The sequence below is a fragment of the Sardina pilchardus genome, chromosome 15 (assembly GCF_963854185.1).
Source record: "Sardina pilchardus chromosome 15, fSarPil1.1, whole genome shotgun sequence".
NCBI lineage: Eukaryota > Metazoa > Chordata > Actinopteri > Clupeiformes > Clupeidae > Sardina > Sardina pilchardus.
The window spans coordinates 31,288,196-31,316,105 of NC_085008.1; the positions used below are offsets into that span (position 1 = coordinate 31,288,196).

Below are 27,910 nucleotides of genomic sequence, written 5' to 3' on the forward strand. Positions count from 1 at the left end.
ACCTTGTGTTTATGAGTTAATTGTGAAAAATCTAAACAACTTACGGATAGGCCTATATACTTTGGGTTTTATTTTAGTGTACAGATCAAAGATATACCATGTAAGAACACAGTTATTTTCAATGGCTTTTTACTGTCAAACTTTCAAGTGGTAATGGGGAAAGCAAAAACTGTCCCAACTGTAAGCCTACTCAGTCTTCCTTTATGTAGACCTACCACACAACTTCCAATTTGTGATCAATTAGCACTATGGTCCTAACCCTTGACCTTTACGGCCGTTACTTGTGACTATTTCGCCTCAGACAATTTGAAAAGTTGACTTTGACCATTTCAAATTTTAACACAAGGAAGAACAAGGTGAGCTGCCTGATAGTCGGGTCGTTAACAGCAAACTATGTAATGTTTCGTATGTTTAGTTTATTCTTATTTATAGGCTAGAGAATTATCATTTCAATAGCCGACAACAAACAAATCATTTGTTTTTATCTTGTGCTCCCAAAGACTGAAGGCCTAAATGAAGACTGTAAGGAAAATCGATTCCATATGTGTTCGATTTATCGTCCTGCCCTAAGCAATGGATAGCAGAGAAAGGGATTACTTCAAAGTGTAGGCTACAACTTTTGCGGAATATGTTTGCCATTAAGTTTTATCATTAATTTAGTATGTGTATTATCCTACCATTGACAAAGCATTGTTAGCCTATGTCCGCGAGTTTACATTGAGAGACTGGTGGATTACATCAGGACGTGCTTTCTTAGAGTGCTGCTAATCCTGTGATCAGATCACAGCAAGTAATGTGCACATTATGTTAAGGAAGATGCTGCCCGAACTGCCTTTTACCTCCCGCCGATCACCTGTGGTTTGTTTACATGGCTGTGTTGCTTCAAGTCAGTCGCTGGCGTCTGTCATCGGGATGGGTCAGTGTTCCTTTCACACAAAATCATAGGCAACAAGACCGCACAATTCTCTCGTCCGAAGTAACATGTAACTACAGGCTACTCTCGTAAAATGGCCTAGGCTGTTCTACATCTTCATGTCTTGACAAACACGTTTATGTAAACTTCTCTATCGACGTGTATAAATACAGTAGGCTATTTATAAGCACAATGATATAGTTATGTTTGATACATTTTATGTTTAATAATCTCACGTGTTTTTCCTGCAGACATCCTCAAAAAAGGTGGTAATGCTGCAGATGCTGCTGTTGCTGTGGCTGCAGCTTTGAATGTGATAGAACCCTGTAGCACTGGTTTAGGAGGGGACTGCTTTTGTCTGTACTTTGATGCACAAACTGGACATGTGCGTGGACTGAATGGAAGGTAATTGAGGCATAAGAAGGCTCCAGTGGACTGTATTGTTTGATATGAATGTGGAACAGGGAATCAATTTTCTCTTTCATGACATGTGCATTTAATCTTATGCACACTTACACCCACAAACAAATTGTCTGAACAAATTGGAACCCAATTACCCTCTATTGCATTGTAACATTAACTATTCAACTTCCTATTCATGGTCATCATGCACAGCACAACTTCATATGGCGACATGGGCATGACAGTGAGTCTCTCCTCTCTGTGTGCAGTGGCCGCTCGCCCAAGGCCCAGACTCTGGAGCTGATGCAGAGCAGGGGCTTCAAGAAGGGCAGCCCCCCTCCGGCCTTCCACGCCCTAAACATTACCGTCCCGGGAGCTGCCGCTTGCTGGTGTGACACCATCCAGCAGTTTGGGAGCAAAAAGGTACCTCTGTCTCTGTTTGCTCACATTAACTACTTCCATCCTTTTCGTTTTGTTTGTTTGTTTATTTTCTTTTTTTATTAATATTTCAAAACCCCCTTTTTAATGGTGTTAGTAATTCCAAACAAAAACCAGGCATTGGAATTTTTGAACCACTGTATTTGAAAGCATATATTCAGGGAAATGTATTATACTATTTTTGTTAAGCAATGTCTTATTTTTTACAGGGTGTGGGTGAAAGAAGACATGTCATTAATCATCATATAGATTCTTTTTACCCTGACTTCAGTGCAACACCCACGGTTATGTCAGAGAATGCTGATTCCCAGATTTCCATACTGATACTACACCTATCTTTTCAGATACGATGTGTGATTAATATCTTTGGGACAACCCTTTGTGGGTGTTTTCTGTGTTTCGACCACAGTAAAAAGTTAGGGTGTGTGTGTTGAGTGGGTGTATGGAATAATATGTGTGTTTTTACAGTTTCACTTAATAGGCTGTGACAGGCTGTTGGACATCCTGAAGCTCTTAAGGTCAGGGTGTATTATTCACAAGGCTGTGATTGGACCTGTGGATCCACTCGCAGTGACAATGGTGTAATTTGCCGGGGGAAGGTCTCCTCCCGTGTGTGTTTAGATCCATGGCCGCGTTAGCAGTGAAGAACGTGCTGTCTCCCTGGTGTGGTTACCAGTGGAATGTGTGTGTTTGAATGAAACACCCCTCCTCAGCAAGGACAAATGAGAATGCCTTGCTGTGGGATAACCCCTTATTTTTAGGTTTATTCACTCTTTGGTCTGACTCATTTCCCTGCATTGCTCCATCTCCAGAAATGGATATGGCATTGTGCCATTTTTGTTTGTTTCCCCCTTTACTTGATACTGTAGCTGTGTGACCGTACAGAGGTGGTAGCACTTCTCTGTGAAGCCCCAGTAGTTCATGATAGAAAGAGAAGATTAAACGGTAGAACATATCTTTTGATATGATCATTGTGTGAAAAATGTATTAGTTGAAATGTCTGCACATAGGACTCAGTGGAATATGAAGTCAGGGAATGCTGTTTTATGAAAAAAAACTTTTATACAAAATGATTAATCTATCTGAGTACCTTTGGGTGGGTCACTCAGGAAGTGATATGAGTTTTTGGTCTGTGTGTTAAATCCGGTAGCTCTCTCTGGCTGATATCCTGGAGCCAGCGTGCGATTTGGCCATCGGGGGATTCCCAGTCGCCGAGGTCACTGCATACCACTGGGCCAAGTGGACAAAGGCGATGAGGGACGCTGGCAGGGAACTGGGTGGCGACTTCCTCCCCAACAACCAGCCACCCAAACATGGCCAGGTGGTCACCAATCCAGGTCTGGCTCAGACCTTCCAGGTAACGTTGAGTTGATTGTGATTACAGAACTAATAAACATGTAATACCCATAGTAAAATGGAGAAATTGGATGACCTATTACTTGATGTTTCTGACTGTTATTTTTATTCTCATTTGATATTTTCTCTTATTCATTTTAAAATGTATTTTAAACGTATATTTAGTTAGGACAGTTGAAGAGTGGCACTAAGTGAACAGGAGAGAGATGGGGTGGGATTGGGAAGTAACTGCAGGTCAGCTTTAAACCCGGGTCCCCGTGGACACTTGGACCTGAATGTGGCATGGACGTCGCACCCACTTGCCCCACAACAACCCTGATATTATTCACTCTTGATTGTTATTAGGCAACATAATGTATGGAGAAAGTAGATCATCAGTGGGCAACCTGTCATGGTCATCCTATCAGAGCTTTAGGAGGGAACCCCTTCATGTTATTGCCCACCAATGTTGCTCATGAAATTGGCTTCATCGAAAGAGACAGGACTACCTGAATATGATTATTATGCTGCCTTGTTGTTTACAAACACACTTTGAGTTCAATTGGACTGCTAAAAGTGTACACTCTCATTCTCTTCTCTTGAATATCTAGAGTGACATGCTAATATGTAGTTGTTGTAGCATTACATTACACCATCATTTAGGAATAATATTTGTATTGTATGTTGATGGTTGATGGTAGGCAGTTGATGGCATGTTACTGCCTGCAAAGTACTAACATTTATCCTGGTCCAGTCTATTGTAAAAAGATCTTGAGCTTTCAGGAGGTATGGTACACGCCATCTTCCCATAACACAAACTTTGGCAGTACGTCCTTATGACTAATGCTGTAGGTCATTGTGTCTGAGAGGTAGGCTGCACCGGACACATTAAGTAAACTAAAGTGTTCCGTTCACATTGTGTCTGCTGCAACAATTAACTTCCACTGTAATCCAGTGGATCTGGCTACTCCAGATGTGATAGCTGCATGTACGTCTGGAAATATTAGACCAATCTAGACTACAAACGGAGCTCTTCAGTTGCGGAAGCAAAACAAAAGAAACAATTAAAGACATTTCAAGATGTGTGGCTGGTTTCTGGTGGTATACATATCCAATGTTTCCATGTCTCATTTTCAGAAAGCTATGCTGTAGTTACACAGCTGTAGCATGGTAGTACCTTATGGAGCAGGCCTGGCTCAGAGTTAGGCGAATGTCTACTGAAGTAGACATCTGAGTTATCTCAAAGAATGGAAATCGATGCTTGCGACCCACGCATGATAAAACAAACAGTCTGTTACTCAGTGGATTAGTAACCGGTTTCTATGGCACCTGTTCCCCTATTCATTTACCATGAGCTTCTAGAGCGTTTGCTTTCAACGTCAGTCGCGAATGATGCATGGCAGTTGTAATAGCCAAGCCTGCAGCCCTTAGAGATAATGTTACCGATCGATACAGACAGTGGCTCCTGTGTTGTCAGGGGAGGGTTTGCATAATACACAGAGACCCCTTTATGTTATCATAGCAGGGATAATTTGAACAACATACATACATACATTTCTATAACATGCAGAGTATGCAAAAATAAATATGTGTATTCAGGCATGAGGGACATAAAGGGAATTCTGCACGTGTGTTAGCATTGCTTTTGTCCATGTCTGTGTAATGTAAATGTACAAAGAACAGTATGGCCTCTTTCCCACGCAAAGGTTTGCTTTGACTGTACAGTGTCTTTGCATTCTGCTGAATGCGTAGGAGATTGCTCGCCGAGGGAAAGCTGGTTTCTATGAAGGCCGGATAGCGGAGGCCATAGTGGAGGTGGTGCGAGAGAACGGCGGTGTAATGAGCCTGGAGGACCTCAGGAAGCACACCAGCACGCAGATCACACCCATCTCCACCGAGTACAAGGTGCACCTGCTGCCCGGGGCTTCGCCTCATTCTTACACCCCTCTCACATGCTGACAATCCCATCAGATTAGCTAAGCATCAATCATGTCAGATAGTATTGACGGCTCTGGTGTTTGTTAAGATGTATTGGCCACATTTAGTGAAAGAGTAGTCAAAGATTTAATTTCTTATGTCTGAATATATTATCTGACTATATATTATATAATAATGTATGTATAACTATAGTTTAGAAAACTAAATTCTATATTTATATTTGAGATTACATCACATAAATGATCTGTTTATTTATTGGCTTCTCTCTGTGTTTACATACTATTACTTCACCATTTTGTCAGACAGTGAGACTTTGGGAGGTTCCGCCAAATGGACAAGGGATGGCAGCTCTTATTGCCCTTAATATTTTGGAAAATTTCCCTCTAAAAGGTGCTACTTTTGAAATATGCCACCATCACAATATGCTCATTCTGGTTATTGATGAGAAGAAATAGAACCATTTATAGAGGTCTAATTGTATTGTAGTTAAGCTGAGAAACATATTATCTGAAAAAACAAAGTCTGTTATGCAATTTACTGTTTGAATTTGAGAAGACAGCAAAATGATGGCCTGCTCACACACACACAGGAATGGATCACAACAGTGCAGACTACCTCCACCTTCTAGTGGAGGCCTTCAAGCTGAGCCTGGCAGACACCACCCACTTCAATGCAGACCCTGCCCAGGCCAACGTGCCACTGGAGGGATTGCTGGCCAAAGACTACAGTCAGCAACGCGCCCGGCTCATTCAGATGGACAGGTGATGTGTAGCGTGCGCTGATCAGCTGAGTGGCTCTCCACTCCAGGCATGAATTCAACATGAGAGCTTTTCACCATAAGCAAGTGGGTGACACGTGTTGTTAAACAACACAAAGCCATTAGAAAGCAAGCAGGGACACCCCTGATAAAGCTTTTTTGATTAATAGAAGCCCAGCATCAACTTATTGGAGGGCGTGTTCTGCTAAAACGTCACAGATGCACCTTTAGTTCGATGGGAGAGATTGGCCACCCCCTTTTCATTTTAAAGAAGTGAGTGTAGCATTAAAGGTGAATGAGTATTAATTACCCATTACAATTACCCGTCCCATGAATGACTAAAATATCTTAGAGGAGTGTACGCTGCACATGGGATCTCAAGAAAACACCGCCAGCGCATGAGGTGCAGCTTAGCGTCAGTCCCACCTTGCCAATACTCTCTGCCAGAGCCTAGTACCAGCCAGTGTCGGGCACAGTGTGCTTACTTTAGATATGACTGTTTACCCAACCCCTCCCGAGGCAGAGGAACTACCATCACACACCCCCTCCACCCAACCCTCCTGAGCCCAGGCTGTCTGTGTTTGAGAGCCATCAAAAAGAGAGAGAGAGAGAGAGAGAGAGAGAGAGAGAGAGAGAGAGAGAGAGAGAGAGAGATAGGAGGGGGTGCGGTTTATTGATCCGTCTGACTGTAGACTTTAGACTCTGAGGTTTCCATCACAAATAGCCCAACCTTATTCTTTCAGCCAACTTAACCATCTAAAATGTTTCAGTGCGGTTTGAAGGCCTACATTCTCTGGAAGGTTACAGTGATAAAATAAAACATTATGGCCCATATTTGATATTCTCTAATACATGACGACTGGAAATCATTCTGGTATATCCCTTGGAACTGAAATTATACAACTTTAGGGAAAAATCTTGCCCCACATCTCTGAGCGGCTCGTTAAAAGCCCTCACGTGTGTACCTCCACAGAGCCAGGGCTGGTAAAGAGCCCGGGACCCCCAGAGGAAGTGAAACGGTGTATTTCTCTGTGGTGGACGCGGAGGGCAACGCCTGCTCCTTCGTCAACAGCAACTACATGGGCTTTGGGACGGGGCTGGTGCCAAAAGGCTGTGGGGTTTCTCTCCACGTAAGTCTCCCACTCCTGTCAATGCCATTGTTTGAGGCCTAGTGTTGGTTCAAAGTAGCGATTTTATTTTGGAGTTTTATAGTATTTATAGTGTTTTGGGTTGGGAGAGAATAAATAACATATTTGATGTTGTGCTTCAGCGGATCATGTGATCCTGTAACAGATGTTCACAGTCTTTGACAAGGATGTACCTTTATTGGTGTATTCATTGGGCTTCCCTTTCATAGTTAATGATTAACAGCCTTGGCTGGTCATTAACATGTTCTATCCATTTTGACATTTGAATGACTTCTTTGTTTATTTTGTGTAACTGTTTTCACAAGGCGCATACCTGTAGTAAATCCATTAAATCAACCCCACAGAATACACCCAAACCTTAAAATGGAAGTGCTTTGTTTTCACCATCTCTTAAAGAGGACGCCCAGCGAGCATGCAAAAGAGCATAAGACTGTGGTGTGGGGCCACTTCCTGTTTTCTCAACATGAAATATTGCCAGTCGTCCAGTCCTCCAGTGACCTTCCCCCTCCCCTCACTGACCACTCTTCACCCCTGCCCCTCCTCCTCCTCCTCCTCCTCCTCCTCCCTTCCCGTTTGCAGAACAGAGGCGCTCACTTCTCCCTGGATGCCAATCACGCCAACTGCATGGGCCCTGAGAAGAGGCCCTACCAGACCATCATCCCAGCCCTGCTGACCGAGGCCGGCTCCAACAGACTGCTCTGCTCGTTTGGGGTGATGGGAGCCTTCATGCAGCCCCAGGGGCATGTTCAGGTGCAGGGGCGCAGCTCTGGCTTTCTTCCAGTGGGTGGCGCTGCAGAAAGAGTCACGCTACTGTTTTTGATAGGCAGCCTAGTTGATAGAGAATAAAGCAAGTGTCCCCTCCCATACCCGGTTAAAAACAGAAATAAAATAAAATAAATGAGAATGGAAGTAATGAAATTCTGCAGAGAAAGATATATGTATGTATAGATGACGTATATCTCAAGTACAGTAGTGCTAGAGATTTCCCTATAATTGCAAGCTGTGTACAATGTGGTAGTACCGCTTTGCTAAGCATCTTTATTTAAATGTGGCACCTAGTGAGAGACCTGATGACATTTTTCACCATATTTGCATGAATTGCAGGTGCAATGAAGAATACAGCATATTGGAAATATTAGGCTAGACAGGATGTGTGCCTCACTAGGGTACACTCAGAGTGAAATCTCAATCCATACCAGTAATTCATTCTTACTCTTCAATGAAGACCAATATAACTTTTTATTTTGCTCCCATAAAATGTGCAGCAATAAGAACGCTGAGTGCCGCTGCTTCCCCCACACTCCTCATGTGCTGTGTATGGGGCACCAGCTGTTTTAGGGGATATCCAGTTGTCCATAATAAACAGGAGGAGCTTTAATGCAAACCGCTGATCACGTTTACAATATCAAAATGCACCAACACCTTATGTGTTGCTGCTTGTATACCAAATGTGTTGCTGCTTTTATACTAGATTATTTTTATTCACCCATACTAAAACATAGACCTCTGTTTTGGCTCTGCAAGAGCTTGCTAAAGATGCTACATTGGCCTCTGGTGCATGCATCATCCGAGCAGCTACATGTAAACCCTGTGGAATGGAAATCATTTTTGTCTCGGTTTTGATGAATGATGAACGGACCATTTCAATACCCAGCCTAAATATAAGGTTTTAATTGGGCTTGTAAAATTGCAATTGAGTGTAAATGTTATGAATCAAAGTTGAATATATACTATTGTAACATCAGAGAACACAGTACAATACTCGATTCATCCTTTCTGTGTCCTCTTTAAACAAACTTGTATGTTGTATGTGTCCACAGGTGTTGCTCAACATGCTGGAGTTTGGGATGAACCCCCAGCAGGCCCTAGACGCCCCACGTGTGTTTGTCCAGTACGATGAAGCCTGTAAGTCCTGCTTGGGCCCAGACCCAGAACAATCGAGCCTGCTGGACCAACGGTCGTCCGGGGCGGGTGGTGGTGGTGGGAGTTTGATGGCCATTGTTTTCAGCGCACATGCAGGTCCTGTGACAGACGCTGGGCAGATAGGCTAGTCCAAATCCCTTCCTCACGTGCCAGAGTCTCCGGAGTGCAGTGCGGCTGGGTCCCCTGCCAGAGTAGCGTTAACCCTCTGGTGCCTCTCAAACTCACGTGATTCATATCTGAGATCGCTAGTTACTGTAAAAAAGACAAGGATGGATCACACCATGTGAAAAAAGGTCATGTCATGCATCTGTTGTAAACTTAAATAGATGTTAACAGTGATGTGGTTTTTAGCCGAAACCAGGAAGTCCTCCTGCAGCACAGTGCTGGTTAAAGAGACTTGCAACAGTGTGTTTTGTCTGTGGGCTTTCAGTAATACGGATTTGGAGATTTGATTAGAGGCCTAGACGCCTCATACAAGCCGTGTTTACACTCCTACTCCAGCTTGTTTACCGTTTCTCAGGTCTCTGTGCACATACTAATCAGGGCGCATCTATGTATACAGCATGATCTGTGAGGTACAGTATATACACTGAGACGTCGAGCATAGCAGATGGACTATCTGTAGCATTTTGTGTTAGACTTTTCTTTTCATTTTTACGAAGTGCAGCATTCTCCAGCAGGGGCTATACAGTACTGTGTTGGCCTTCAGTCTCTCTAATAATGTGACATTATTTGTAATAATGTTGATATGATTTGACATAGGTAGCCAAGTCACTGGATGTGGTGTATTTTACCCTTTGTATGTTGATATTACTGTTACCTTGTTTATATGTATGTGTGTGTGTGTGTGTGTGTGCGTACGTGTGCGCGCGCGCGTGTGTGTGTGTGTGTGCACGCGTGTGTGCGTCCGTGTGTGTGTGTGTGTGTGTGTGCATGCGTGCGTGCCTACGTGTGTGTTTGTGTGTGTGTGTCTTGTGTGTATGTGTGTGTGTGTCTTTCAGCCCAGCACTGGCAGCTGAGCGTGGAGGCCGGTGTGGAGGAGGGCGTGGCCGAGGAGCTGAAGAGGCGGGGCCACGCTGTGCGCGGGCCAGTAGCGGGCCACGACCGGGCCCAGTTCGGCAGGGGTCAGGTCATCAGCGTCGGAGCCTGGTGGGACCCTGCCGCCCAGCCCTCTGACCCCTCTCCCAGAGTGCTCTGGGCCGGCTCCGACCCCAGGGCTGACGGCTGCGCCGTGGGCTTCTAGATTTGCGTTCACATGGAGAGGCTTAACCCTGGAGAGTTTATGCTCCAGAGAGGTCATGTGCACCAACAATATGCTCCACAGTGCTGGTCATCCATGCTCTGCACCCAACTGTGTGCATTTTGTGACCTTTATAAGGAATGAATGGGATGTGTACCGGTAGTTACGCTGCAGTATTATACACTAAATTACAGACACTTTTGTAAAAGAATCATAACATTTTAAATAAAAGTACTGAATAAACTGATAAAGAAATTAAGTTTTAGGAGAAAAAGTCAGATCATTTGTATTCTGTGTGGTGATCAAGTTTGATGTTAGACTTTTCAAAGCTATTTTTAAGTATAATGATCCATTTATCAAATGTACTTTTACAATGGAATATAAATGATTTCATACGACAAATGTTGGTTATGTCTTTCTCTGAATGGCATGATTTCTCAAGAACCCATGCATAATCTTCCCTGCTATTTTTGAGATGACATTTAAAAAGAAAGATTCTTTGAAGACAAATAAAGCAATTCATGCCCATCTATACAGTATTTGTCAGAATACATGAATGGGGATGTTATTCAGATAACTGATGAAAGGACATATTGTTATGGATGACCAACTTTTTCCGTACTAAATTTTCTTTTGTTAGTCCCCAGTGACTGAATGACGTTCATAATCTTAGGATGTGGTCAACTAGAAAACTCTGTAGTATTGTTGAGCCACCTCCCCTTGAAATATACCTACTGTATGTAAATCACTATTGATCTGAATGGCTCTTGCCAAACATTAGTCTACACTTTGGAATTTCACTATGAATACCCAGATTGGGAAAAAGTCGAGGGATGGGGGCTGGAACGCCAGAACCTTACGTCCCCTCTGACTCATTCCCATTCTGCAGTTTTCCTTTTCATTCTTCCGTTTTTTCCCCCCTCTGACGGACGCAGACAAAAGCCAAGCCCAAGCTTGGACTCAACCACTGGAAAACCATATCTTTTCCAAACACTTTATCAGCTTCACCCAGGTCCCCTGTTGACTAATGGTGCTCCCTGGGAGTTTCGTTCCTGTCAGTCTTGGCCGCTGTTATGGTGCTGGTGATGCTGATGCTCTAACAGGGGGCAGCGACCTGCAACAGACACGCACTACAGGCTAGAAGCACACCCTCCCCACTTTATCTTCTGGTATTTATAGACAGCAAGGGTTAACGCCCGACTCTCAACTTTCAACCACACACATGAGGAGGCATTCATGCAAGGCATGCAAGTGATCCTCTCAATGTTTCCACTCAACCATTCTGTTTTACCTAAAGTGCAAATCTCATGAGGTCATTTTTCTTGCATATTCCATACTGGTGTACAGACGTTCAGCCTGCTCACTGTCAGTCACACTGTATCTACACTTGAGTCAGACTACTGTATGTCGCATATAAACAACACTTCCACTCAAGGCTCCTGCTCTTGCCTGCATTGTACTGTGGATTTTTTTTTTTATCGTATTATGGACTTTTTTTCCCATGGGTCACAGGCATAGTCCTGTTGTTCAAATCCTCTCGGCCAAATACGTTTTGTCAGCAATTACAATGAAAGCCAGCTGTATTTTTCAAGGAAAGTGAATAAACATTTGGGGGGGCTTACGTAACCCATTCAGCCGGGCCGAGTTTTTTGCTCATTAGCCAGGGCCTCTCTTCATTATGCCGGCTTACTTGCGGAGGGTAATCCAGGCTCACAGCCACTTGAGCAAACCAGGCCCTCTGGACATTCCATTCCACTCAATACCAATCTGTTTGTCAATAAAACAGTGAACGTGGAGCTTGTTCGACTACAACCTACATCATGTCATAACTTGGCTGCTTTGTAACCATCTTATATTACAAACCATCTATCGGGACACACAGGAGCCGAGGCTGGAGGAATCACCTCCGTTCGGTGTGTGATGAGTGACAGTCTGATGCCATCTTCTGTTGTGTTGGAGAAGTGTGTCCACTCCATGGCTTGATGTTCATCGGTCAGCTGGGCTGCTTCATGGTCATAACACATTGAAGTTGCTTTGAAAAGAAATGCCTTTAGACTCAGACACTGACAAGATACTAGTATGCATGTACGCACATGTTCTTTTGGAGGGTGTGTGTCTCCACTATTGACTTACCCTGGATTGTATGAATTAGGCTCAAAAACAGTGCAGTACCACACATAAGTGTCACGTGAAAGATATTTTTGATAAATAATAAAGGCGAAGTATAATGTAAATCAGAAACCAGACATTGGCTGCAACTTGCCCTGCCTGTTGTGAGAGTGCCATGATGGGTGAGGGTGCTATACAGTACAGTATGGAAATGCTGTGTCTCTGTGAGCACCCCGAGGGGTTGTGGGAAAGCACATGCTCTGTGCTCTGTCACTGTGCCCTGGGGATACATCCTCTCTGCTTGAATGCTTCCTCTCTTTCACTCTACCCTCCCTAAAGCCCCCCTTCTCTGCCCCTCTCGTGTTCCTCTCTCTCTCTCCCTCCCTCCCACCCGCTCTCTTTCTCAATCCTGCGGTCCCCACCCTTCTCTCCTCTCTGTGGAAAGAGTCACACTGGAGCCTCTCAACCCTCTTCCGCCTGTGGGGGTCACTCTGCCTAGAATGGAACCTGTTGCGTCATATCCCTAGTCCCTCAGTCTAAGACCCAGGAGGTGGAGGGTCCACTTAAAAACCTAGCACGCTCTCCTCTGCCCTCGCAGTTTCCTTCCTGGATTACAGCAGTGGACAGACCCTGGGAGGGCCCTTGCTTCTCTCTCCTCTCCTCTCCTCCTTTCTTCTCTCCTCTCACTCACTCTCGCTCTTTCTCTCTCTCGGCCGCACTCAAGAGCGATGTGCTCCTTCGGTTTCGCCCGGTCCATGGGCTTTGCGCTCATCCCCTTGGCGATCTGCTGCATTGTGGCCAACGTTCTGCTGTTTTTCCCCGGTGGGGCCCTCAACTACGTGGAGGATGACCATGTCTCCCTCTACCCGTGGCTCTTCATGGGTGTCGGTGGAGGAGGTGTTGCGGTGAGTGGACAACTGTTTTATCCGTGTTAATCACATACTAGTGTAGAATTGGATCTGTGAGTGGTTAGTTTTACTGTGCTGTCGGAACAAGGCTGCTCACTCTAAACACACTAAATTGAGACCATCCTTGAGTATCAGTGACCTTTAGTTTTTTTTTTTTCTTTTTTTAGAGAGTCATGTGTTTTCATGTGTTAACCCTGAGGAGACTGTGTCTACTGCCTAGGTCCTATCAAATGATACAATTGAATGTGAAGCAAATCTGGTAACACTTTACTTGAAGGTATCTACATAAGACATTACACTGTCATGACACATGAACCCTAACCCTATACCGAATGACATGTAATGACAGAAGCGTTATACCATAAACTTTTAGGTCTTGTTTATAATGTTTATGACATGTTCATGACAGTGTCTTGTCACTGTTATGTAGATACCTTCAAGTGAAGTGTAACCTTAAATCTTAATGTGTAATATTAACTTATCAATATTAATAAATTAGTCTCACTTTTCTGTGTGATTACTAAAGGATTTATAGTACCTTGATAGTTCTCCATGAACTTTTTCCAACTTCAAATAATGTTCTAAATGTGTAGACCTCACAGATATGTATATAATATAACAAAAGTTCTCATATTTTTCAAGAAAAGAAACAGTTGACCCAGGATTCTTGGCATTTGACCATAAAACTGTGTTGAAGAGCCCAAGATAGTGGAAACACTAACTAGCATGATAGTGTCTCATGACACTGGTGTCACCGAGAGAGGATGTTTGTGATGGATGTGTTTCCTTTGGATGAGATCATAAACTGGTCTGTTAGTGTGAGTTTCTAAGAGGGAAGAGCTGTGACCTAAACATCCTCTCTCTCTCTGCCTCCCCTCCCCTCCCCTCTATTTCTCTTTCTGTGTCTGTCTTTCCATGGTCCTTTTTTCTGCTTTTTGTCTTTCACCCTTGTGATGTCTTCCTGTTTCTCATTGTTGCTCTTCCTTTCATTTCCCATCTGCCTTTCCCTCCCTCCCTCTCTCTATATATCTGTCTCTCTCTCTCTCTCTCTGTAGGTCTTCCTGCCTGCAGCTGTATTCCTGAGCATGGGGAAATGTGCTGCCAGCTGTGTCACGGAAAGTTGTGCTGTGAGTAGTACTTATTTACTTCAGTGTGTGTGTGTGTGTGTGTGTGTGTGTGTGTGTGTGTGTGTGTGTCGTATGTGTGTGTGTTTGTTTGTGTCTGTGTTTGTTTATGTGAGTGTATGGGTATGTAAATGTGTTTCTGTGTCTGTACCTCTCTCTGTATGTGCGTGGGTGTTTGTTTGTTGGGCAGGTATTAGTATATAAACTGGGGTCCTGGCCTGGAAGTCGCCTGTGCCTGCCCTGGATGAGCTTGGCTGCTCCAACCATCCCTACTTCCTAGACCCTACAGTTCTGCATAACACTCCACCATAATCCCTGAACAAATCACAAATGCAATGTAGGCTATGGGTTTGTCAATTAGCAAATAAAACTTGTAAAATAGTAAAATCTCTATTATTTTGTAGCCTATCAGAAATAATAGCTAAGCCTTGATGGCTTATCACCTTAGAGGAGGCTAAATGCTTGGAACAGGTTTAAGTGGCACAGTTTACTTCACGTTTGCACTAATCACAGTCATCTGATGACAAATGTACTTGGCTACGGAACCCTGTGGTGCATACCCAGAAAACGTGCACTCATTTGACTAAAACGTGAACTAATTTAAACGTGCCCTCATAGTGTGCACACGTTTCACTTAATAGTGGGTTCATAATACTAAATTGTGCTCTCAATTAAGTCAATTGTGTGCACATTTTACTAATAGTGCACTCATTTCGCACAATTTAGTACATTGTGCACACTATATAGTAAAATGTGTGCACAATTGACTAAATTGAGCGCATATTTTAATAAAATGAGACTACAATTTAGTAAAACGAGAGCGCAATGTAGTAAAAGGGGCACACAATATACTCATTTGAGTGCACAATCTAATCAAATGAGACCACAATTTAGTAAAATAAACGCACATTCTTTCGATATAAAAAAAAACATCTTACGACACTTCCTGGGCTCTGTACTTGGCCTTTGTCTGTAGATTTATTTTCAGACACTATTTAGAAAACGACTCGTTCCACTGTCAACAGCGCTCTCTTCTCTCCATACGCATCTCAGTTCTAAACATAAGCCTATATTCGAGTCTCTCTTGCCGTCTTCTCTCCATACGCATCTCAGTTCTAAACATAAGCCTATATTCGAGTCTCTCTTGCCGTCTTCTCTCCATACGCATCTCAGTTCTAAACATAAGCCTGTATTCAAGTCTCTCTTGCCGTCTCTCTCCGTCCTTGTGCACAGGCCTCACCATTATACAACAATAGTTTATGTTGCTTAAATACAGTGAAGCTACTCAGATACTATGTAGACAAGAAGACATTGTAGACAAGTAGGGTCTAGACATTCTAGGCCCAGTGTCTATTAAAGTTGCTCTAAGCAATGTCGGGTGACTTTACTTCTGTTGATGCTCAAACAAAATGGAGAGCTAGCTCACTACTCCCTCTCCCTCACTCCTGCAAATAGACCTCTGAAGTTAGCCTACAAAAAAGAACCAAAGCTACCATCTTTGCCCATATAAGGAGATCCAGGTGTTAATTGAAGCTAACTACCTATGGGAAGTTGCATTGCAAGTTAGCTCTGGGGTAGCTCAACGTATCAAAGATTACAGAAGACACTCAAAGGTAGAGGACAAAAGTGTGTTTCAGAGAAAAATGTCTGCATTTAACAGGTGCGATAATTCAAGGCCCCCATGTTATTTCCCCCTAGGAAAAATCGAAAGAAACCGGATATCAAAGATCGCAGCTTTTTTGTCGCCGAACTTTAAAGGCCTACAAAACTCCTAAAAGACCTATTAAACTCTCCTAAACGTGCATCATGTTGGTGATTGGCTGAAAATATTTGTTATGTTTTTATGGTCCAGGGGGGTATTTCAAGTACGTGGTTTAGAGACAAACCTGGGTAAGTTGACTAAAACAATCCCATAGGGTTCTTGTTGTAGAAAGTTTACCATTACTCTGAGTTAACTTACCCAGGGTTGTCACTAAACCACTTGGAATAACCCCCAGGCTGGACAAGGTTGTTTTTGTTGCCATTTTGGAACCTGGGTTGTTTACAGAGACCACGTAAACCACGTAACATCGCTTAGAGCACATTTAATGGCCTATCATAAACTAACGTGATCAATTCAATACGTTCCTGCAACAGTCAACAGTGGATCAATTTGTGCCCTCCTTGGTAAAATAAAATGTCTGTCCATGATGTCTGCAGCCGGCTCTGTATCTGTCCCCAGTTAGCTCCTCCATCTAACCCTCTCCCATGACCCAGCCTCTCTGGTGAAGAAGCCTCAGCTACACAAGCCCACATGGAGCTGTGCGAGGGTTTCAGGGCCACCCGTGGCCCTCATGCATTTTGCCACCTGGGGCCTGCGTTGATCCCAGCCCATCCAGACTGACCTCCGCTCTGCTTTTGTTTTCTCGTGACACAGATGTGCGGCTCAGTGCTGGCCTCGCTCGTTGGATTGGCCGGCTCGGGATATTGCTTTGTCGTGTCGGCCTTGGCTTTGCTTAAAGGCCCCTACTGCTTCACCAGCCTGGGATGGTCATACCCCTTTGAGAAAGACTCTGGAAGGTATGTGTGCTCAGCGCTCAGAGGGCATCTATTTTATAATCGGTTATTCTTGGGGCACCTCTGCATGGAGCCTGAGAAGTGTCATTGCAAGATCATTTTTTATATCGACAGAATATGCTCCCACTTCTCTAAATTGTGGTCTCATTTTATTAGATGGTATGCATAATTTAGTAAATTGTGCACACGATTTACTAAACTGTGCTCATTTCACAAATATTAAAATGAGAGTGCAATTTAGTAAATCGTGTGCACATTTTACTAAATTATGCACATACAGTAGTTTACTAAATTGATAGCACAATCTAGTAAATTGAGAACACAGTCTAGTAAAATGAACACACATTCTTACAGGTTACTTCCCACAGGTTATACACAACATATATTTTGCAATGGCACCTCCAGGATTCTGTACATCTGTGAAATTTGTCACATTAAATACTGTGTGTGTGTGTGTGTGTGTGTGTGTGTGTGTGTGTGTGTGTGTTCTTCCCTGCACAGCTACTTGCTCAACAGGGATACGTGGGCTGTGTGCATCCAGCCTGCGAACATTGTGGAATGGGACGTCACTCTGCTGTCTGTCCTGCTGGGTCTTAGTGTCCTGGAGTTCATCATCTTGTTTCTGCAGCTGGTGAACGGGGTGGTGAACGCTGTGTGCCGACCCTGTTGCTACAAGCAAGAGTACAGCCTCAACGCCTGAGCAAAGGCCTGAGCTCAAATCCACTGCCCTCTCAGCCAGCCGTTGTCTCCGAGGACGTGGAGGCCAGGGGGATCCATACGATTTAATGAGCCACTCTTCTCTGGTTCTCAGAGTTCTCATGTAAGCTTGTGACCCATAGCTCTTATCCCAGCTGTTTCTTGGACATTTGGATCCCCCCTACCCCCCAACGCAGATGAACTTGCCGACATCAAGGCTAAATGCAAATGAGATGTATATGGATGACTTCTCAATAATTATCAGCCTCTTAGACAGGCATCCCCTTCCGGTTTGAGAGGGGGGTTATTTTTTCAGTATTCACTCCAATTCATCTTATTAGGAACTAATGTAGATGTCTTTCTGGTGAATTTCATGGAGATGCTGTTTTTCCCCCAAGACAAACTGAAGCATATTTATCTTGTGATATCCACAGATCATTTTATCCACGCACGTCTTTTTTGTAAGATATTCTGTTTGTTTTGTATTCTTGTTTCTCATTTTTAAAAGTCAAAAAAATGTATTGTAACTTATTTTTTAAATTTTGATGTTAGATATCATGTTGAAATGTACAATATTTTTATAATGTTTATGCTGTCCAATTAAATAAATATTTTCAATCTTTACATACAATTCAAATTATGAACTGTCAACTTTGAATTCCAGCAACTTACTAAATAGCTTAGCCTACAGTTAACCAAATAGTTGAATATGTACAAAATCACACAAATTCGTACTTGCCATTTTATGTCAAAACAACAGTTCTGTCACCAAATAGAGTCATGTGGCTTTGCAAAGCACTGACTCTGAGATGTTGTTTAAAAAAGTCTGTTTTCAAATAATTTCCCAGCATGAGGCAAAATCAATGCGGTTCTGGAATGTCTCATCTTACACAACAGGCCCAGCTGGCAAAGTGCACAGAGTTGCACTCTGAGTAACATATTTAACAGTAAAAAAAAATGGTCAGGCTTTTGAGAGTAGATTTGACATCAATGGGATATCAAGTGTGTTGTTAGGCCTTATTCAGATACATTCATTCAATTATTTCAAACTTATTTATTAAATACACCTATTTAAATTGTGTTTGGACCTAAGGTCAGTGAAGCACAATAAAGAATAATCAAGCCACTGCTGTAGAAATGCACAAATGAATGCTGAGAATGCTAAGGTTAATACACATTTTCTACCTTGGACTTTGTGACTGCTATTAAAGTAATCCATGGTTCACAGGACCATTGTGTGAAGGCTGTGAAAGGTCTTATGTGGGATTGCAACAAGCTTTTGAGTTAGGCAAGGGGGAGCTTTCCCGCAAATAAGGGCTGAAAAGAGGGTCACGGGTTTGACTTTGGCAAAATTTCAGGATCAGGCCGGCGTAGTCCCCCCCCCCCCTCCCCAGCCATTGGTCAGTAGCACGGCCTCTCCGCCAATCTATAAAAGTCATGGTCCAGGTGAGGGGATTGTGCCAAAATGGGGAGGCTGGAGTGGACAGCGCTGGTGCTGCTTCTGGGAGTGGGAGTGGGAGTCGTCTCCGTCTCCGGTGCCAGGAGGGATTATTTCATCGGAATTAAAGAGATTCAATGGGATTACGCCCCCACGGGGATTAACCAGATTCAGAACAAAACCATCAAGGAGGACGAGTAAGTTTTTTTTACAATTACATCTGTAGCCTAATGAGATTTCAGAAATATGTGCATTACACCCATTAGTACATGCTTTCTGGAAGTGTGACATACTTTTCAAATGTATGTAGGTTAAGTCTTGAGGGTTTTTTATTTTTTTATTTTATTTTTTTAAATGTGGCTTAAGAGGGTGGAAGGACCTTAATCTTCATCCTTATCACAAGTTACGGTAACACTTTGTTGACAGGACTTATGAAAGTGTCGCCCATGGCACAGCTCCTGTCACACTGTAGAGTTAGTTACACAGATTGACCTATAATCTGACCCATGGCGAAGTGGGCCACCCAACAATAATCTCTGTATGTGGCTCTAATTGAAAGATTGAGAGTTGCTGTTATATCAGAAGTAAATGGGGTTTTATGAATTCCAGTAAGTTTTTGTCACCAGGACCAATAAATAATAATACATTGCAAAAAATTCACTAGAATACAGTATCTTGAGGAAACCTCAAGGCATTGGATTCACTTCACAAAAGTCATTATCTCTTATCACCTACCAACTAAATGTATTGTATGCCAGTCTGTCACATCGTTAACTTGTAATAACTATTCCTGGTCTCTTCTCAAATTTCTTAATCCTTCAGACATGCGCGCAAGTACCTGGAGAAGGGGGAGACGCGGATCGGGCGCGTCTACAAGAAAGCTGTGTACATGCAGTATACTGACGCCACCTACAGGCAGGAGATTGAGAAGCCCAAGTTTCTGGGGTTCATGGGTCCCCTGATCAGCGCAGAGGAGGATGACACGGTCTATGTTCACCTGAAGAACATGGCCACCAAGACCTACTCTATACACCCACATGGCTTCAGCTACAACAAAACCAGTGAAGGTGTGTGACTCGAGGTCACGGCTATCCTATGCATGCAGGGGTCACAGACTATTGATTTTTTCACATGATTAGCATGATTTCTGAGAATCTGTCATCTGAGAATACGGATACATGATATACAGTATGATACACAGCTATATGACATGAGGAAAAAATATAGTTTATGTAAGGTTTGGTATTTACCCATGATCCAAAGTTGTAAAGTCACAGGTCATGTTCTACTGTATGTTCTTATGTACAAAATATACCTATCATATATATATACACACATATATACATATATATGTATATATACTTGACGTGTACAGTGAAACCTGGAGTGATTTTTCTGGGTCCAGTCATGTGTTATAAACATTGGTCTATGAACTTACATGGATCAATGACATTACATTCTGCAAAAAAAATAATTGTATACTGTTTGAATGCAAATTGAGTTTGAACCTTCCAACTAAATAAATTCCATTTCCGCCTCAGGTGCCCTGTACCCAGATACCACTGGCGTGAGTGAGAAGGCTGATGATGGAATAGCGCCAGGGAAGTCCTACACCTATATCTGGACCTTGGACCCCTCGCATGCCCCTGGCAAAGATGACACCAACTGCCTGACGCGGGCCTACCACTCCCACACCAACGCCCCCAAGGATATTGCCTCAGGGCTTCTAGGACCCATCATCATTTGTAAAAAGGGTACAGCCAGTTCAAAACAAATCCACTTTTAAACTATACAAAAAAACCCCCCAAACAAACAAAAAAAAACAATTGGGATCTTATAAGAACAACATGAACCTCAGACTTAATTTTGCAGTGTGGGAAAATAACACAGCCTATATATTGAAATGATCGATTTCAAAAAGTTAAATACTAATTTCAGATGACGGATTATGTGTGATATTTAGGTACATACATTCTGCCTCAGGTACTCTGGATGTCCATGGTGATAAGAATGCAGACTATCTGTATACATTAATGTTTACTGTCTCTGATGAAAACTTGAGCTGGTATCTGGATGACAACATAAAGACCTACTGCACAACCCCAGCCAAAGTCAACAAGGATGATGAGGAATTCCAAGAGAGCAATAAAAAACCCTGTAAGGCCACTTCATAAAAACACACGCATTTCATGTCAGTTGTCTGTAACACTCAATTCACACAGGTGGATCAGTTTTGTTGCCCTACACTTCATCAATCATACCCTGTCAAATCACAATATCCATGTTAAATTTGACAATACATATGATATCTCCAATCCCTACAACACCATACCCTGTGAAGTAAGGTGTTATTGTGCATGTCTCTTACATTTGTGCATTGAATCCATAATTAGCATTGTTGCCAGTATGTTTGTCCTGAAACCTGCCCAAACCTCATAATCCTTTTTCCGTGTCCAGCAATTAACGGCTACATGTTTGGCAACCTGCCTGGCCTCAGCGTGTGCGTGGGCAACAAGATCCACTGGCACCTCCTGGGCATGGGCAACGAGATGGACGTCCACTCCGTCCACTTCCACGGCCAGATACTGACCCACCTTGGCCACCATGTGGACACCATCAGCCTCTTCCCAGCATCCTTTGTGAACGTGATCATGGAGGCAGACAACCCTGGACAGTGGCTTATGAGCAATGACGTCAATGACTATGAAAAAGGTAGGTGGGACACTCTATGGTTGTGAAAAGTGCCATGTCTACAGTACGTCTCATATAATGGGCATTCAAAAAGCAGGCAAGTTATGGACTTTAGATGGGACGGAACACTGTTTCCATTTTTCACACCAAACGCCCTATTCCCATTGTTAATTTAAAGAGAAAACAACATGTGTATAACTTCATCTCATACTATTTCTGTTCGCAGATGGCATGCAAGCCATTTTTGAGATAAAAAAATGCTTCCCTGAAGTTCACAAGCCCAGACCTCATGGTGACACTCGGCAGTACTATATAGCTGCTGAGGAGTCTATCTGGGACTACGGGCCCACCCAGAAAAACCAGAAGGGATCACCTCTCAGATCAGATGAGTATGTCATGTTTAGTAAAACACAACTATTATTTATAGCGTTCTGGGTACCTATACAAATGCTTTATAAATGTATAAAATGTATAATGTTGTTGTTGTTGTTGTTGTTGTTGTTGTTACTGTTGTTATGAATACTTATGCCATAAAAACAACAGTCTATTGAAAAATAACTTTTCATTTACATGCTTATGGTTATGGTTATGGTTATGAGATTTGGCAGACACTTTTGTCCAAAACAACAGACAAATAAAAACAATACTATACTGAATTTAACAATGAACAATTTAAAAAGTTTAGGATGTGATATAACTTTGTGACATCCTAAACATCCTATAAATACACCATAAGAGTCATACATTTAATGAGCAGAACTCTCTTAACAACTGCAATTACTTCCAGTGATGCTGGAACCTTCTTTGAGACGGCTAATAACCGAATTGGAGGGAAATACAAAAAAGTGAGATATGTGGAATACACAGATGACAAGTTTACAAAACAAAAGGAAAGAAGTGATCAGGAGAAACATCTAGGAATCCTGGGTAAAAGTGCTGCTTTCATAATTCTCTTTCAAATCTCCATTTTTTTGGACTCTTTTGTATTTTTTTTTCAACTGTAATGTCGCACACTGAGAAGTAACTGAATGATGAGTAAGTAAATCACTGAATATATCATTAATAAAAGCAAACTCATTATTCATGTTCTCAGGCCCTGTAATCAGAGCAGAGGAGGAGGACACTATTAAGGTAACATTCAAAAACAAAGCGTCACGGCCATACACCATCCAACCCCATGGAGTCCAGTATGAGATACAGGAGGATGGCACCCTGTACCACAACGTCCTGGAAGGTAAAAAAAAGGACAACTAAAGGCAAACAATGCAACACAATGAAAAAGGAATGAATTAATTGCCATAGTGAATGCTTTACTGGATTTCTGATGTTTATAATACTCTATTTATACCTGACAGAGTCGTACACTGCCAAAAAGCTACGTGAAATCAAGAAACTGCCGAGTAAGTTCAACACATTACACGGATCATTTCTGGACTTGGTGTTCCACAAGTTATATAACCGTGTGTGTGTAAGCAAATTAGGGTACAATTTCTAGCGCTGTAAAAACAAACAAATGTGGGTTCAAAGTCCCCATCAGTTCATTGTCCTTTGGGATGTGGACCCGATTTCCTCAATGATACTGCCATCTAGTGGTGCTCTGATAAAGCAGGATATTAAACTAAAAACATATGTTGCATATGCAATGATACATTATCTGACAGTATTTCAAAACCTATTGCAATGTCCCTTATACTTTCAGAGCATGATCATGTGCACTTAACGCTAATACGCTGTTAGATATTGTACACAACAGACTGTAACTGAGTATACCTTATTCACCTATCCTCCTTCCTATTAGGGATTGTGACACCACCCCCCGCAGCTACGGTCCGCCCAGGCAGCACCTACACATACACCTGGGTAGTCCCCAAAGGGGCGGGGCCCACTGGCGATGATGCCGACTGCATTAATTACCTGTACTACTCAGCAGTGGACCCAGTCAAAGACACCAACTCTGGCCTGGTGGGGCCTCTGCTAGTCTGCAAACACAAAGCCCTCAAGTCAGGAAAACAGGTGAAATATGTCAACTTATATTTATTTATATATACTTACAAAATGGCTAAGATTTGGTTGAATATAATTGGTAACAGAGGGCTTATTCAGTATGTTGTGTGCACATTCATTTCCATAACTACATTCTGAAATGTTAATGCGCTGTTTCAACCACTTTCCCTTCCAGAAAAATGTTGATAAAGAGTTCCACTTATTGGCCAGCATCTTCGATGAGAATTTGAGCTGGTATTTAGATGAAAACATCAAACTATTCTCACAGTCTCCAAATACTGTCAAAAAACATGATGAAGCTTTTCAGGAGTCAAATAAAATGCACTGTGAGTTCTTTCTCAATTTCTAAATATTTGTCACATTTCCTCTGCACTACTTTTACACAGTTACACAGTGTATTGACTTTCAATACAACACACTCTGAGAGGTGATTACTTATTTATATAGTTTACATTCTGTATACTTTACAGTAATTTCCTGTGTATTGTGCATAAGCCGCAGGACAGTGTTTTATGCAAGTTAAAAGACACAAAACCATATCAATACCATATTAACTGCCCCCGTTAATCTCATGGCTGAAGAAATTTAGCAAAATAAATGTCTAAGCCACAACTAATATTTGGGAAATTACGGTAAATTACTTATACTTACTTGATCCTATCCGTACTTGATCCTACTTCAACAGCCATCAATGGGTTCCTGTACGGTAACCTGCCTGGGCTGACCATGTGCAAAGGAGACAAGGTGTCGTGGCATCTCTCTGGCCTGGGCTCTGCACTGGACATCCATGGCCTCTATTTCCAGGGCAACAGGTTCATCTACAAAGGCACTAGGAGAGACGTCCTCAACGTCTTCCCCCACATCTCTCACACAGTGATGATGGAGCCGGACAGCATGGGTAATGGCAGCATCTCGGTTGCCGATTGGCTGTGGTGTATTTGAGCTATTCTAATTGCCTGTGCCATTGTCTTTAAACCAGTAGTTCATTAGCTAATTTGCTTTGTGGTACTCCTGTTAGAAAATGAAATATGACATGTATGAGTCCATGTTAAATAACTACAGGAAAGTTTGAGATCGTGTGTAAGACGGCTGACCATTACAAAGCCGGCATGAGAGCCAACTATGAGGTGGAGAAGTGCAGCATCTGGAACCGGCAGTCGGAGCTAATGATGCAGCAGTCGAAATACTACATCGCTGCTGTAGAGGTGGACTGGGACTACTCTCCTAGCCGCACCTGGGAGGGGGAGCTCTACAAGGGGCTCCAGAACAGGTACGGAGCCACTCTGCTGGTGGAACACAAGGGAACAGACAGACAGAAATGTAAAGTATCATACTGCATAGTCTCAGATGTCAAGGATTGATTTCTTCTTGAAAATCTTATGTATACCTCTATGGTTCAGTCAATTTACAACTAAATCACTTAAATGTTATTTTCAACATGTAGAATATTCATTCATGTAATGTTATAGTATAGGTGAATGGTCTCTCTGAAGACTGAATACTGATTTTACAACAGGAATGGTTATGTGGTGTAGATGCCTGTTAGTTGCATATACAGCTGAAAGCAATTAATGTCTTTTCACCAGCCCAGGCAACGCTTTCCTGAGCAAAGACACAGGATTTATCGGCTCCAAGTACAAGAAGGTTGTGTACAAGGAGTACACTGATGACAAATTCACCAAGTTGAAGGAGAGAGCTCCTGATATGGAACACCTCGGGATTCTTGGTAAATTCTGGCTTCAGAGATGTTATATTATCAGTGAAGATAGGACATTTTATCCTATGTTGAGTGGACATTTGTGTTTTCCCTCATGTTTTATCTAAGGTCCTATGCTTCATGGCAACGTCGGAGAGAAAGTGAAGATCGTGTTTAAGAACATGGCCACAAGACCCTATTCTATACATGCACATGGAGTTAAGACCGAAACTCCTGAAGTTGTTGCAACTAAACCAGGTGAGATCACCTTGAACTATACAACCCAATACAGCCATTATTGTGTGGGAGTCTCCTTACAGACACATTCCAATTGGTGTACATCATAACCGCAGTAATTTGATAGATTGATACCTAATGTATTCAATCGCATTAAGGAGTACTTGTGTTGTTCTAGGTGAGACACACACATACACCTGGTACATCCCAAATACAGCTGGGCCCACCAAAGACCAGGAGGAGTGCAGCGTTGGGGCTTATTACTCCACCGTAGATGTAAACAAGGTGAACCTTATTTGGACCCCATTGAGTCATTATGAGTCATGGCGACAACTAAATTCCATGTTTTGTGCTTATGCATATGGCAGACTATTGTCAAGGTGACAGTTGACTAGCTCACATTTTCAGTAGACCATGACGATGAATCTGGTAATTTCCTCTACCCCAGGATATGTACAGTGGGCTGATTGGACCCCTGGTGTTATGTAGACGTAGCTGGATGAGGAAGCTGGGCTTGAAGAAGGAGATTGAGGAGTTTGCCCTGCTCTTTATGGTGTGGGACGAGAATGAGTCCTGGTATCTGGACGACAACATTAAAACATATGTGAAAACCCCCAGTGCCAAACTGAAAGACAACGAAGACTTCATTGAGAGCAACAAAATGCACGGTGGGTGAAATGTTAACACCATTACCGTACTGGGACCTTAGTTCAACTCTGAATAGCATAATGTAGAGGTCAATAAAATGACAGATTAAGTCTTAACTGTTATACTATAAACAGTTTCTATTGTATAGTATTAGCCTAGAAATCTAGACGCCCCTAGCGGCAGCAAATGTAATTTGGCTGGCGGGGCAGTCTAGGCACGATCCATTGAGCCAGGAAGCTGAGAACCCCCAGCACCAGCGGCCCAATCACAGGGCTTAACATAATGGTGACTGACATGCGACCAGAAGTTGCGACGGTAACGCATCCTGTTATTTGAAAACAAGATGATGATTCGTTTAGCGTTATCCTATTGCGTGGAGAGGGAAGGTTACGCATCCTGCTACTTGAAAACAAGAAGATGATTCGTTTAGCGTTATCCTATTGCGGGGAGGGAATTTGAAAGACAACTGTTTATCCCACCCCTCCGATTGAGCCCTGTCTACGGTGAGTGTCCAGACCCTACATCTTGATGTGGGTCTGGCTCGTCAGGCTAGTACAGTATAGTATCAGATTCTCAATAAAACTACTTACAGTACGTGTCACTATCATTTCCTTGCAGGGATCAATGGATTACTCTATGGTAACCTGAAAGGCCTCGACATGGAGGTGGGAGACAAAGTGTACTGGTACCTGATGGGTATGGGCAATGAGGTGGACATCCACACAGCTCATTTCCATGGCCATAGCGTTGATTATAAGGTACAATAATATAAAACAAAAGCATGGAATGTGATAGTCTCATAGACTTCCCAAGACTGGCATTGCGCACTGATCTCAGAGGTCAACACCAATGATTTTGAGCCCTCTCATTCCTTCCATAGCTGAGCGGCTCCCACCGCACAGATGTCTTTGAGCTGTTCCCTGGCACCTTCCAGACGGTAGACATGAGGCCAAAGTACCCGGGCACGTGGATCCTGCACTGCCATGTAACAGATCACATCATGGCTGGCATGGAGACCACCTACACGGTTAAGGATAAGGGTGAGTCTGGGAAATTTAGTTTTATTGACCAGGGTCAGGGGCTGGGCTTTGAAGACTCTTAAGAATTGTTCAGTGATGCGAGTATTAGACAAAGCTGACTACTTTTTGGTACTAAATATTGTCACTGTCTTTTTTGTCTACAGCAAAGAAGAAGGGAATATTTGGGCGCTAATGCAGGAACTCCACAGAAATGTCACCAATGTACACTGCTTATAGATTTTGTTCACTGCTATACAAGACTTCACTTGCTCACTTTCTAAATAAACAGGACTGTAAATAAATGTGGTATCATCTCTCATATATTTTCATCAACTTAAACATAAAATAATCTTATTTTTATTAAGACACCACACTGTATGAAATTGCCCATATACTGTAGGTGTCATGACTGGTTATCTTGATCTCCAGGTGTGCTGAGGTCAGTGCATTAGTTGACTTGTTTCAGGAAGTTAGAGGAGGAAGTAGAAATTCACTGCTATACAAGATTTCAGTTGCTCACCTTCTAAACAAACATGACTGTATTAACTGTATTAACTTTGGTTTCTAGGTTTCAGCTTCCTTGGCCAAGTAAGCAATATTTTTTCCGAGATCCAAGAGTACTGTGTGAAATTGCACATATGGTCTAATAAGTGATTATTAAATATTCAGATGTACAAAGTTCAACGCATG

At 42.7% G+C, this 27,910-nt stretch overlaps 3 protein-coding genes across 4 annotated transcripts; all 3 read left to right on the forward strand.

Moving 5' to 3' along the window:
• Positions 1-313: 313 nt before the first annotated feature.
• LOC134102088 (glutathione hydrolase-like YwrD proenzyme) lies at positions 314-10,610 on the forward strand. 2 transcript variants are annotated; one of them, XM_062556075.1, is made up of 12 exons: positions 314-356; positions 817-916; positions 1,165-1,318; positions 1,585-1,738; positions 2,904-3,110; positions 4,841-4,993; positions 5,329-5,416; positions 5,616-5,787; positions 6,757-6,913; positions 7,511-7,681; positions 8,752-8,836; positions 9,856-10,610. In XM_062556075.1, exons 2-12 carry the CDS (start codon positions 817-819, stop codon positions 10,095-10,097), a joined length of 1,683 nt encoding a protein of 560 aa, XP_062412059.1. In that variant the 5' UTR covers positions 314-356; the 3' UTR covers positions 10,098-10,610. The 2 variants fall into 2 exon arrangements, with proteins under 2 accessions (XP_062412059.1, XP_062412058.1); XM_062556074.1 differs by lacking the exon at positions 314-356 and having other exon boundaries at positions 500-916.
• A 2,079-nt stretch (positions 10,611-12,689) lies between these two features.
• tm4sf18 (transmembrane 4 L six family member 18) lies at positions 12,690-18,118 on the forward strand. Its single transcript, XM_062555911.1, has 4 exons — positions 12,690-13,108; positions 14,167-14,238; positions 16,652-16,794; positions 17,293-18,118. Exons 1-4 carry the CDS (start codon positions 12,932-12,934, stop codon positions 17,489-17,491), a joined length of 591 nt encoding a protein of 196 aa, XP_062411895.1. The 5' UTR covers positions 12,690-12,931; the 3' UTR covers positions 17,492-18,118.
• An 833-nt stretch (positions 18,119-18,951) lies between these two features.
• On the forward strand, positions 18,952-27,522 carry cp (ceruloplasmin). Its single transcript, XM_062556876.1, has 20 exons — positions 18,952-19,122; positions 19,748-19,992; positions 20,467-20,679; positions 20,909-21,082; positions 21,383-21,637; positions 21,843-22,005; positions 22,404-22,543; positions 22,710-22,850; positions 22,972-23,016; positions 23,415-23,629; positions 23,796-23,946; positions 24,306-24,518; positions 24,683-24,890; positions 25,207-25,346; positions 25,446-25,574; positions 25,732-25,838; positions 26,002-26,221; positions 26,820-26,959; positions 27,082-27,241; positions 27,385-27,522. Exons 1-20 carry the CDS (start codon positions 18,953-18,955, stop codon positions 27,411-27,413), a joined length of 3,258 nt encoding a protein of 1,085 aa, XP_062412860.1. The 5' UTR covers position 18,952; the 3' UTR covers positions 27,414-27,522.
• The last annotated feature ends 388 nt before the right edge of the window (positions 27,523-27,910 follow it).

Excerpts from the sequence above, each read along its gene's own strand:
- cp (XM_062556876.1), top strand. The coding sequence starts at position 18,953 with ATGGGGAGGCTGGAGTGGACAGCGCTGGTGCTGCTTCTGGGAGTGGGA. Across the intron at positions 22,006-22,403 it reads TCACCTCTCAGATCAGATGA|TGATGCTGGAACCTTCTTTG; the intron begins GTATGTCATGTT and ends AATTACTTCCAG. Across the intron at positions 23,017-23,414 it reads TGAAATCAAGAAACTGCCGA|GGATTGTGACACCACCCCCC; the intron begins GTAAGTTCAACA and ends CCTTCCTATTAG.
- LOC134102088 (XM_062556074.1), top strand. The coding sequence starts at position 805 with ATGTTAAGGAAGATGCTGCCCGAACTGCCTTTTACCTCCCGCCGATCA. Across the intron at positions 3,111-4,840 it reads GTCTGGCTCAGACCTTCCAG|GAGATTGCTCGCCGAGGGAA; the intron begins GTAACGTTGAGT and ends CTGAATGCGTAG. Across the intron at positions 5,417-5,615 it reads GGAAAATTTCCCTCTAAAAG|GAATGGATCACAACAGTGCA; the intron begins GTGCTACTTTTG and ends ACACACACACAG.
- tm4sf18 (XM_062555911.1), top strand. The coding sequence starts at position 12,932 with ATGTGCTCCTTCGGTTTCGCCCGGTCCATGGGCTTTGCGCTCATCCCC. Across the intron at positions 13,109-14,166 it reads TCGGTGGAGGAGGTGTTGCG|GTCTTCCTGCCTGCAGCTGT; the intron begins GTGAGTGGACAA and ends CTCTCTCTGTAG. Across the intron at positions 16,795-17,292 it reads TTTGAGAAAGACTCTGGAAG|CTACTTGCTCAACAGGGATA; the intron begins GTATGTGTGCTC and ends TTCCCTGCACAG.